This window comes from Crocuta crocuta, unplaced genomic scaffold, assembly GCF_008692635.1.
Source record: "Crocuta crocuta isolate KB4526 unplaced genomic scaffold, BGI_CrCroc_1.0 scaffold1015, whole genome shotgun sequence".
Lineage (NCBI taxonomy): Eukaryota > Metazoa > Chordata > Mammalia > Carnivora > Hyaenidae > Crocuta > Crocuta crocuta.
In genome coordinates, this window is record NW_027532631.1 from 35,421 (window position 1) to 47,598 (window position 12,178).

Consider the following 12,178-nt stretch of genomic DNA (forward strand, 5'->3'; position numbering starts at 1 on the left):
TACTTTTGAAAGAGAGAGAGAGAGTTGGGGGAGGGGCAGAGAGAGGTGGGGCAGGGGCAGAGAGAGAGGAAGACACAGAATCCGAAGCAGCTTTAGGCTCTGAGTTGTTGGCAGAGACCGATACGAGGCTCGAACTCATGAAACGTGAGATCATGACCTGAGCCAAAGTCAAACGCTTAACCAACTGAGCCACCCAGGTGCCCCAAATTTAAAAATAACAGAACAAATGTAGTTCCATTTCAAATGTTGGATTTAATCATTTTGGCCACCCTTTCTGCAAAGACCTGTGTTTCATTTTTAGTAGAATTTGCGAAGTTGTTTCTAAAATTTGTATGGGACTAGAAAGGCCCCAAAACAGCAAAAGAAAACTTGAGGAAGGCAAACAAAGCAGGAGGACTTATTTCCTAGATATCAAGACTTATGAAGAAATAGTANGTCATCTGAAGATAAACACGCAGATCAATGGAACAGAACAGGGAGTCCACGAAAAGAGGCATATGCATATGGATATTTAATTTATGACAAAGACAGTGCTGCAGAATAGTGGTAAATTATAGTAACTTTAAATATAATGGTGCCAGGTCAACTAGAGAAACAGAGGAAAATGAAACTTGACTCCTACCTCAAATCATACATGAAAGTTAATTTCAGGTGCACTGCAGACCTAACTGTGAAAGGTAAAATTATAAAGCATCTGACAAATAACCAAAATTCACCCAAGATTACATAGATCATGTTAATGGGTTAATGGTCCTACAAGTATTAAAGAAAGTGAAGCCACCCATATATTTTTGAAAAAACTTCTACAACTCAACAAAAACAAACAATCTAATAAAAAAAAAAATGAGTAAAGGACTTGATTAGACACTTCTCCAAAGATCTACGAATGGCCAATGAGCACATGAAAAGATGTTCCACATCATAGTCGTGGGGGCAATACAAACAGAAGCCACCAGGAGACACCGCTTCACACCCAGCAGGATGCCCATAATTAGAAACAAACAAACAAAGGGAAACAAGCAGCACTGGCAAGGACGCAGAGGAGTCAGAACCTTCTGCATCGCTGGCAGAAAACAGTTTGATGGTTCCTCAAAAAGTTAAAGGCAAACTACCAGAGGATGCAGCAACCCCACCACTAGCGATATAGCCAAACGAATTGAAAGCGAAGACTCAGATGCTTGTACCCCAATGTTCACAGCAGCCTCACTCATAAGAGCCAAAAGGTAGAAACAACCCAAATGTCCACCAACAGATGAATGCGTAAACAAACTGTGGTCTCTCCATACAACGGAGTATTAGCCTTAAAAAGGGAGTGAGGGGCTCCCGGGTGGCTCAGTCAGTGAAGTGTCCGACTATTGATTTCAATGCAAGGTTCGTGAGTGCAAGCCCCGTGTTGGGCTCTGCGCTGACAGCATGGAGCCTGCTTGGGATTCTCTCTTCCTCTCTCTCTGCCCCTCCTCTCCTTGCTCATTCTCTCTCAAATCTTAAAACAATTTTAAAAAAAAGGGATGAAAACCTGATACATGGGCTAATATGGATGAAATTTGAAGACACTCTGCTAAATGAAACAAGGCAGACACGAAAGGACAAATGTCGTATGGCTGTACTTACATGAGGCACCTTCAGAGAGACAGGAAGTAGAGCAGAGGTGTAGACAGGGACTAGGGTGTTACTGTTTAGTGTTTAGTACAGGATTCTATTTGCGATGATGAAAAAGCTCTAGAAGCAGATAGTGGTGATGGTCGCACAATGTTGTAAGTGCAGCTAAATGCTGCCCAGCTGTACATCTCAACGTGGTTAAAATGGTAAATTTTATGGTAGGCATATTTTACCACAGTAAAAAATAAAAATAAAAAAACAAAATTTGTAAAAGAATGTTTGCGTGGCATCTGCCTGGCTCAGTGGGTAGAGCACACAACTCTTGATCTCGGGGTCGTGAGTTCAAGCCCCATGTTGGGTGTGGAGGTTACTTTTAAAGAAGAATGTTTATAACAATTCTATTCATAAATGTCACACACCTTGTAACTATCCAAATGTCCTTCGATGGGTAGGCAGATAAAGTGGGGCACACCCATACTCACAATAAAACCGAAAGAACTCCTGACACATGTTATGATTTGGGTGAGTCTCAAAGACATTATATTGAGTGAAGGAAACCAGTTGCAAAAGATGGCATGCTCTATGATTCTGTTTCCGTGACGTTCTCGAAGAGACAAAACTAGAGTGATGAAGGTCACAGAGGCGGTCGCCAGAGATTAGGGTTGTGGAAGGGTGTGACTATAAAGAGGTGGCATGAGGGAGTATCTTGAAGTTGCCCTGTGTCTGGATCGTGGCAGTGGTTACATATATGTTAAATATGTTAAGATTCATATATGTAAAAATTATAAAACATATACATAAAAATTCATAGTTTTGAATTTACATATAACATAGAACATAACACATATGTTAAAATTCATAGAACCGCACACTGAGAAAGTCAATGCCACAAAAGATAATCTAAAAAGAGTCTTATAAGGCCTAATAGAACATTTATTGTGAGATTAGGAGTCTAGAATTCTACTATAAAAGCCTTACAGGGGCGCCTGGGTGGCTCAGTCAGTTAAGCATCTGACTCTTGATCTCAGCTCAGGTCATGATCTCAGGGTGCATGGATTCAAGCCCCGCACTGGGCTCTGCGCTGATGGCGTGGAGCCCGCTTGGGATTCTCTCTCTCCCTCGCTCTCTACCCCTCCCCTGCTTGTGTTCTCTCTCTCAAGGAAAAAAAAGTCTTACAAAACTATTGAAATTAAAGAATTTGAAAAACCTGTAAAAAAAGGAGATCACAGAAGTTAAAATTAGGTTACTTATTCTGAGTTTTCTATAATTTCACAAATATTTAAGGAAACTAAAAAAGGATGCATAATGTTAAAACAAACTTTGTATTTCAGCCCCTGATGTCAATGTTTACATTCAGATCAGAACTTGTTCTCAGAGGGAAGAAAAAATGAACACATACGATTCTATGCAAATGAACAGCAAACCCTGTGAGTCCTGTAGGCATGAAACAAGCGAGGTCGTGTAACGGCCGTCTGACACTATGAGCCTACTGCGCACGTGGAAGGTGCTTCTCCCACAGCTACCCTCCCCAGCAGGGATTCTGGGCTCTTCGTGTGCAGTGTCCTACTGCCTAGCGACGCCCAGACAGTCACTAAGTAGTGATGATAAACTCGGGCAAGAAAGTGCTGTGAATGCAACACTGCTCCTTGTCAGAACCTCAAAGACCAGGGATAGACTCGTCTGGAATGGCTCCGCGCTCGCTCCTCTTAGGTTATAGATTCCCTTCCCTTTCGTGTCCTCTGGAGACACAGCACAGCTGGTCAGTATCCTTTAGAAGAGTGTTTTCTTCTAGAAGTTTCCCAAGGGCCATTACTAAGTGTGAAAAACATGGGAAGACCACAGCAGATTTGTATATGAGTCACTTTCCACCTGCATATGTTTAAGTGAACTTACAGCACAAGTTTTATCAAATAGAAAGGCAAAGTGAAGCAACTGATTACTGCTTCCCTGGAGACTGTGGTTCTTAGATTGTCGCTCGCCTCTTAAGCCCATGAACAGGAGGGCCGGCACTGCCTTCTCAGAAGTACCTGGAGTCACGGTGTCCTGAACATTGCTCTGCTAAGATCTCTCTTCACTACTTCCCAGGCCTCCCAGGGACGCTCCCTGGCTCACGTGCCTCCCAACCCCCGGCCCTCGGTCTCCAAACACCTGTGCTCCCAGTACAGTCCAGAGCAAAGAGAACAGAGGGGACAGCGCAGGGCGTGAGGGGAGATCAGTAAATGAACGAAATGATGGAGTTGGCAGATCTCTGGCTACTCAGGTCTATACAGAGACCCTACAACCTGGGTCTGCGGGGACTCAGGCACATGCACAGCCCAGGACACTGTATTCCCTCCCAATGGGACTCTGAGTCATCCTTAGGAGAGGCTCAGAGGCAATCGGGGCCAGGCTGACAGGGGTCTGCTAGAAAGGAATACACGTGTGGGTTTTCACAGCTTAGACTCTGAACAACCAGAGAGCTACAAAGTCATTGAGATCAGTGGCGCCCGGGTGGCTCAGTCAGTAAAGTGTCCGACTTTGGCTCAGGTCATGATCTTGTGGACCACGGGTTCGAGCCCCGCAACGGGCTCTGTGCTGACAGCTCAGAGCCTGGAGCCTGCTTCGGATTCTGTGTCTCCCTCTCTGTCTCACCCTCCTCCACTGGCACTCTGTTTGCCTCTCTCTCTCTCAAAACCAAATAAACATTAAAAAAAAAATGTTAACAAAGTCATTGAGATCAAATTGGATATCGCAGCCCTGGTGAAAAAATTTGCTGACATTTGCACCTTCCCATTACAGATGCCCCAGCCTGGGTCCCCCTGAAGTACCGTGGCCTCGAAATGGTATGAGGAGCTGACTATCACAGGAAAGAAAACCAGCTCCAAACTGATTTATTGCCAGTACCCTGGTATTACATTCAAGTGAGTGGTTTAAGGCTGCCGGGGGCTCTCTGAAGTACGTGTTTCCTTTATAATGAACCCGTGAGACTATGGATTGAGGCGAAACACAAGAAGAGTGCGAAACAGAGGATTACCATGTGGATGTAGCTTTCTTCCTCTTCTCTGGAAACAGAATTGGCAAAAAATCTTGCAGAATTAATACCATTTCTTTCTGGAGAGAGAAATCTGGTTCGATTGCTAGGGAACAAAAATATAGATGAGGTCAAAGCAAAGTCTTACAGCTGCTCTGAAAGCCAGCCAGGAACTGACACGGTCCCCACGGCGTTTGCAGCCCCGCCCCCCTTCCACATACAATTTCCTTCTGGCCACAGCAGTCCCCGAAGCGGAAGAGACTGCCCAGCTTCTGTCCCGTGCTGGGCCAAATGGCTCCCACCTCTCAGGGGTCCCTTGTTTCCAGGCCCTCTATGTGCCACAGCCCATGAGCTTTCTAGAAACAGGCCAAGGCATCATACTGTTTAGGAAAAAAACACAAACAAAAACAACACTCTCCTCTGGGGCTCTCCGGTTTCTCTTCAGAGTGGCCAGCAAAAGTCACGAGCTGTGGCCATTCCTCTGATGGGATCAGAAAAAGCCTGCAGGTCATGTTTCACCCTCCTCCCAAGTCAGAAGCACAGGCTGCATCTCTGGGCATCATGACTGGAAGCAGAGCCACTGCAGAGTCCTGCTTGGCTAAGTGACTGTCTGCCGTGACATTCAGAGTGAACCGGGAAGCCCTTGGGCCAGGCTCGACACTCGGAAAATACAACTTTGGACGGGCGCAGTGAGAGCGCGCAGATACGCGCTGGGGCTTGTCTGCAGGTCCACGAGCCATCTCTTCCTCTGAGAACTCCCTTGTCCTACTCCGTTTGTGAGGTCAGGCTTCTTGAAGCCACATCAGTCCCACTGCCCCCCACCCTCACCCCGGCCACAGGTGACTCCGTTCATGCTGGGGCGGTACAATCGCTCTCCCAGGAAATGTGAGTTGGGGTCGGAAAGGAGCCCGTCTCTGTTGGTCCTGGATCGTAGCGTGTAAAGGAGCTCACGAGCCCTGGTACAGGTATCCACGGCCATGAGGCCTGTGCCACGGCGACAAGGGCTCCCCAGAGACAGAAGAGAAAACGGGAAGAGAGAAGCAGACGTGTGCGATGGGGGGGTTCCCTGGGTTCGCAACAGCTAGTTCCCGGCTCCACCATCCTGGGACATGCAGTTACGTTCCTTCCTTCGTGATCCATGAACCTCCGGCTCATGGTAACAAACCTCATCCCCACTTTGACTTAAGCTAGACCAGGTGGGCCTCAACTACATCTCATCAAGGACGCTTCTCGAAAACCAGGAGCGCCTGTGCTGGCTGAGGCCCCTCTGAGCAATCAAAGACGTACCCAGGCACGGTGTGGGTCCTGGTTAGAGACGCGTGTTCCCTGATGGTGGACAGGTGGCTCAGGTCCAGAGGGGGTGGCCGTGCTGTAAGAGAATACACAATATCCAGGGTGGTAAGTGCTCAGGAGTGAAGGGCCAGAATCTAGAGACGAAAATGAAGACATTCCACTTGGCACATCAAATCCAGATTTACTAACGAGCAGCCGTGACGATGAGTGGGAATTTTGCTGACCCACCCCTCCCTGCCTCACTGGTCATGTTACAGCTAGAGGCGGCAATGGGACAGTACACGTAGTCAGTATGCATTTCAGACCTCACTGCGCCTTGGGTACAGTTCTAGGTGTTAGAGGCACAGTGTGAGCAAAACAGATGAAAGTCCCTGACCTTATGGGATGTAAACACCTACCTTACGCTTGGTGTGTCCAAAATTGAAAATTTACCTTTCTTATTATAGGCAGAGATGATCACCGAGGTTCCAGTTCTCCCCGCCTCCCAATTGTCTACCTGATATTACCTAGAACATTCCTCCCCATCTCTCTGCCTGGTTAGTCATCTTTAGATCTCAGCTCAATGTCCCCTGTTTAGGAAAGCCTTCTTTGACCTCCAGACAAGATCAGGCCCTGTGTCACAGACAGGCCTATATCCCGCTACCGTGGCCTTAACCAGGTTGCTTTCATTTCCTCCACTAGATGGCACGGCTGGAGACTGGTTACGCCTCCTCCGTATCATCAGAACCCAGGACAGCGACTCCTGCTGCTCACTTTCCCAGGAGCCTCTGACCTGGGTGAGGTGCTGAGCCTCATAGTCTCTGGTGGGAAGGTCTCTCCTGATGGCCATGATGCCCTGGCATCGGCCTCAGCGACCAGCCACCTCCTGGCGTCTCCACCTGCCCTCTCCCCTGCAGCCATGCCTGTCGGAGCCTACCCTCCTGGCCCAGGGGTCCCCTGGACACCCACCCACTGGCTCCCCAGCCCTAAGTCCATACGACACGTTCACGCCTCTAATCGCCAGGTCCTATGGGCCGCGCTGTCCAATATGGCAGCCACCAGTCACATGTGGCTATTTAAATTTATATTTATCAACATTAAATGAAATTTAAAATTCAGCATGGGAAATATAGTCCATAAAAATTCAGTTCTTCGCCTGTGCCGGCCACATTTCAAGGGTTCGATAGCTACATTTCTGTCATCACAGAAACTTCTGTTGGATAGGCATTGCTATGGAAAATTAACTAAGCAAAACAACATCTACCTCAGAGCTCTAGGTCCTTGTGAAATTGCTTCTGAGCAGAATGAAGGGTTATTTCCTCTGAACCTCGTAAGACAGGGTCCGNCGGGGAACCTGCTTCCTCCCCCCACCCCCGACAGCGCCGGGCACAGCACCACGCACACAGCAAACAGGCCGGAAGTGTAGCTGGACTCACACTGAAGGGGTGAGGCTAGAAGGACCAGGCACGGCGGGGGTGGGGCTAAGGACCAGGTTGGGGCGTGACTACCTGAAGTGGTACTTTTTCCAAAGGGCAAACAGAGGTGGCAACAGACCCAACTCCTGGGAGTCACCAGACCTACTAGGCAGGGGGCAGGGGCGGGAATGAAGGTAGCACGTTCCTTCGGCCTGCTTTTCCTTCCCTCTCCTCCTTTCTCTCTCTCTGTCCGTGCTGTCTGCAGCCCAGAGGAGCTGCCTGGGAGTAACGCAGAAGCTTCGAGGAGCTCTGTGCCCAGAGGGTCCGGACTCCTTGCCCCCGGCCACCTCTGCTGATGGATGCACACAGGGCAGTGGGTGACCAGCTGCCTACGACCAGGTCTGACATTCACCAATTCGGGTCAGAAGTCATTCCTGACTACCTCACTGTGATTACATCCAAGTGTGTTCAAAGAGAGGTGCCAGGCGGCTCTCACCCGCATCCGTCATTACCCATGTGTGGGCCGTCGTTAGGGAAGCAGCCAAAGATGGACTCTCTGGAATGAACTTGGCATCGTAGGCTGCATTCGCAGGACCACCGTGCCCTAAGTCCTGTGACTCCTTTCCTCGGTCTGAGGTGGCGAGGTCGGCCAGCCCTTCCGGTTCCATCCCGGCCATCGCTCCTCACCCTTATGCCTCCCAGGCCTCTGGGGCGGCTCCTCCAGTGCTTTCTCCCCAGAGATAGTCAAGAAGGAAACTGTTGCACGAGGCCTCTAGGCCCTACTCCCCTCCCCTGCTCGGGCAGCTTACGTTTCCTCTGAGGCTTGAGATCTCTGTTCACTGGGGGAGGCTCCGCGTCCGCAGGGAGCTCAGGCAGTGGGCTCGACACGCTCCCGGGGCTCATGGGGATGTAGTCATCACGGCCGCAGTGGGTTCTCACAGCAGCTGTGGCCGCCTGAGGGCCCATGAGCACGTAGCCGTCTTCGGCATGGGCTGAAGCCGTGGGGTGCGCCGGGGAGAACCCGCATGGCTGCAAGAGAACGGGTGCAGGTCGCGAGCATGGCCAAGGCCGCGCACAGGGGTTCACTTGCAAAGTACCCAAGAATAACTCTGAACTTCCTTGAAAAAGTCAGGTAAGCCTCTAACTCCAGCTCGGCCCCTGCTCCTATCATACGAGGCAGGCGAGAACGCCCCTGGATCTGATGCTAGAAGGTCATGAAGTCACACAAACGCTCTCCGTGTGATGTGATGCCTTAAGTCCCACACCCCGAGGCACACAAGCGTCTGAACATCAGAACTGGAAGGGTCCTTATAGAACGCGAAGAGCAATAGTCTCCAGACAAGTTCAAGCCTTAGGGGAGACTGAAAGGGTCCTCAGAGATTCAGTGCTGAGTCTCACAAGGCTTCAAGGCAGCACACATTGGTCAGGCGATTTGTGGTAAAACTGAGGGTTAAAGGAACTGTGGTGCCAAACTTACCAAATTTAAACTAAGCCGCTTGTCTCGGTGTCTTAGGGATTGGCCCTCTGGGTCAGCTGTAAGAAACAAGCCGGGGGTGAGAAACGCAAGACAGTATCAGTTGAAACTAGGGTCCGAGTCCCTATGCACCTCGGGGCGTTTGCTCCGCTCCGGAGGGAAGAGGCACAAAAACGGTTTCTATGCGTAAAGCTCGCTATTCAGGCTACTCAGGCCGTCAGAACAGTGTCCCCAACAGGTGGAAATCAGAGTAGATTTCCGAGTTTCTGTATGATGGCTTCAGTCCCGTCTGTGAATTAGGAGCAGAGACAGCAGGGAGTTAACAAACGACCCTTGTGATGAGCGGGCGGGTGGGAGGAACGGGCGGGCGAGGGCACCACGGAGCAGCACCAGGCGGCGCACACCAGGGACCTGTGATCCCGAACTGGTGACCGGGGTTTCCTATAGCGTTGGTCAGCCACCCAGGCTTGGAGTAAGAGGAAAGTTTGGATTAATCCAGGATTAGAAACTTGTCAGATGGATGTGACAGCATGACCTAAAAACTTAGAATAATTATCAGATGGAAAGAAGCCATGTCCAGAAGGCAGGGCCACAAGATAAATGGGCTTCAATTCAAACGAGATATGATTTTGGGGAATTGGGGGCTCAGAGATGGCGGTCACATCCAGAAGAGTGGATGGGTTTACCTAAGTTGTAAGTGTTCAGAGGAGGTTAACGACAAAACCCTAGTGATTCCCAACATTCAAGGAGCAGGAAGAGTGACCACGGAGTAATGGGAGAGGTCCAGGAAGCAAGTGCGGGCCAGGGAGGTGCTGTCCCAGAGCGCGCAGACATGAGGTCCGGGTGCCTCGGGAAAACAAACTGAAGAGTCCCCATCATCCTCAAGTCAAAGAATAATTCCCAGCATTGGAAGGTGGAATGAAGATTAGCGGAATTAAGATTGTGCATCCCACGAAGATCTTCCTCTACTTCCTTGATTGCTTGTGCCCTGACAAAGGCACCCTAAATTGAAAATATCCTCAACCGAAAAAGTGTTTACTAGACCTAACCTACTGAACATCATGGCTTAGCCTAGCCGGCCTGTGACATGCGCAGAGCACCTACGGCTGGGCAAAGTCGGCCAACACAGAAGCCTACTTGCTAACCAGACGTTGGCTACCCTGTGTAACTTAACGAATACTGTACCAAAAGTGAAAACCCAAACGGCTGTTAGTGTCGGTTGGTTAGCCTCCTGACCACTGCCGCCCAGCTTCATGAGAGCATTGGACCACGCACCATCTGCCCGGGACAGATCCACACTCAAAATTCTCAGTACAGTTTCTGCTGAATGCATATTGCTTTCATACCATCATAAAGTCAAGAAATCCTAAACCGAACCATCGTAAGTCAGGGGACCATCTGTGTACATATATGTGTCTACACACACACACACACACACACACACACACACACACGCACACTTCTATATATTCCTTTTTAACACAAATGGTAGCATATTATACTCACTGTTCTGCAACTTGTTTTTTCCACTTAATACGTTGGAGATCAAGGCAGAGAAACACAGTTTCTTCATCCTTCTCTTTTTTTTTTTAATTTTTAATGTTTATTTTTTGAGAGAGAGAGAGACACACACACACACAGCATGAGCAAGACAGGGGCAGAGAGAGAGGGAGGGAGTCACAGAATGCGAAGCAGGCTCCAGGCTCTGAGCTGTCAGCATGGAGCCTGACACTGAGCTCAAAGACATGAACCGTGAGAAAGTGCTGAAGTCAGGCACCTAACCAACTGAGCCACCCAGGCACCCCAATAAAAGCATATTTCTAATCCTTTTTAGGGGGCAAGTATAACTTCGGTAGCTCGACCTGATAAAGATAAAGCAAATCAGAAAATTGCAGGTTAATATCATTTGTGACGATCAAGGCAAAAATCCTAAGCAAAGTATCAGCAGAGGAGGACAGGGCTACTAAATTGGCTGAGTGAAGAGCCCAGCAAAGCCATTTCCAAAAAGCAATGATAAAAGTGTACAAACTTATTTAAAACAACAACAATAACTATTTTGAGACTCTTCAAAGTCACCAAAAGCACACAACAGCTGGAAAGCATTTATTCAAGAAAAACTCCTGGACATCACGTAAGAACAGCGCAAGTCTGTGGCATTTTACCTTGAGGTGCTCCCAAGCCCCTCACTGGCCGATCGGCAGGGGTTCTCCTGGGGACGGGGACCCCAGTGCCAGGCATGGGAAGCAGCCAGAAACACAGCACGCTGACCTCAGGAAGGAGTCAACCTAAGTGCCCCAAATTCAAGTGAGCTAAACACAAGCACATCAAGACCAAGACACATCCCAGTCGAAGTGCTGAAAATCAGGGGCAGGGAGGACACCCTGGACACAGGGAGGGAAAACCGGCTCTTTGTGTATAAGACAATCGCCACGAGGTTAACAGCCAACTACTACTCATGGGAAACGGAAGGCCAGAAGGTGGCAGAACTACACTTTCAAAATGCTAAAAGAAACAATGAGAATTCTACATCCAGAACAACCGTATGTCAGAAATGAAGGCAAAATAAAACCATCCCCAGAGGAACAGCGACGGAGAGCGCTTCCTGCTAGCAGGCCCGCCTCCAAGGAGGCCTCGAGGGAGACCCTCAATGCAGGCACGTGGTAACCCAAATTCTCACAGTATTATTATGTAACACAAGCAGAGAACTATCTGATTCGTTTTTCCAAAATGAACCGATCCATTGAATGGATATAAAATAATGAATTTAACCCTGTCTCTATTAACGGACATTAAGGTTAATTCCAATTTTTCGCAAATCATTTTCACTCACCAACCACGTACATGTCATTTGTCACGTGAGTCAGCATATCTGTAGCCAAAATTGCCCTTCACAATTAGTTAAACCAATTTACAGCACCCACCAAAATTACAGCTATGATATACTCCCTATTCCAACACTGCTGCTGTCCCAATACTGTCCTTAAGAGCAACTATTGGCGGGGCGCCTGGGCGGCTCAGTCGGTTAAACGTCCGACTTCGGCTCAGGTCATGATCTCACGGCTTTTTGATTTCGAGCCCCGTGTTGGGCTCTGTGCTGACAGCGCAGAGCCTGGAGCCTGTTTCTGATTCTGTCTCCCTCTCTCTCTGCCCTTCACCCACTCACACGGTCTCTCTCGTTCTCTCAAAGATAAACATTTAAAATATTTAAAAAAAGGCAGAGAAGGAGAAATATATTTCAACGTATAGGAGGATTAGGAGGAACTTGACGGAGGAACAAGGGGGAGAAGAAGGGCGGAAATGGTGGGGGAAAGGGAGAGAGGCAAACCATGAGAGACTCTTGAATGCTGACAAAAACTGAGGACTGATGGATGTGGGGGGAGGGGGGGATGGGCATGGAGGAGGACACTT

The 12,178-nt window shown here is 48.8% G+C and overlaps 1 protein-coding gene across 1 annotated transcript in view; it reads right to left on the minus strand.

Moving 5' to 3' along the window:
• Nucleotides 1-12,178, minus strand: part of GAB3 (GRB2 associated binding protein 3) — a gene marked incomplete at its 5' end in the record, with an annotated part of 50,044 nt that overhangs the window by 30,148 nt on the left and 7,718 nt on the right. Inside the window, 4 exons of the mRNA XM_077780670.1 lie at nt 4,613-4,715; nt 5,897-5,978; nt 8,106-8,325; nt 8,774-8,829. Of these exons, the coding sequence (XP_077636796.1) occupies nt 4,613-4,715; nt 5,897-5,978; nt 8,106-8,325; nt 8,774-8,829 (461 nt within the window). The remainder of the gene's footprint in view (nt 1-4,612; nt 4,716-5,896; nt 5,979-8,105; nt 8,326-8,773; nt 8,830-12,178) is intronic.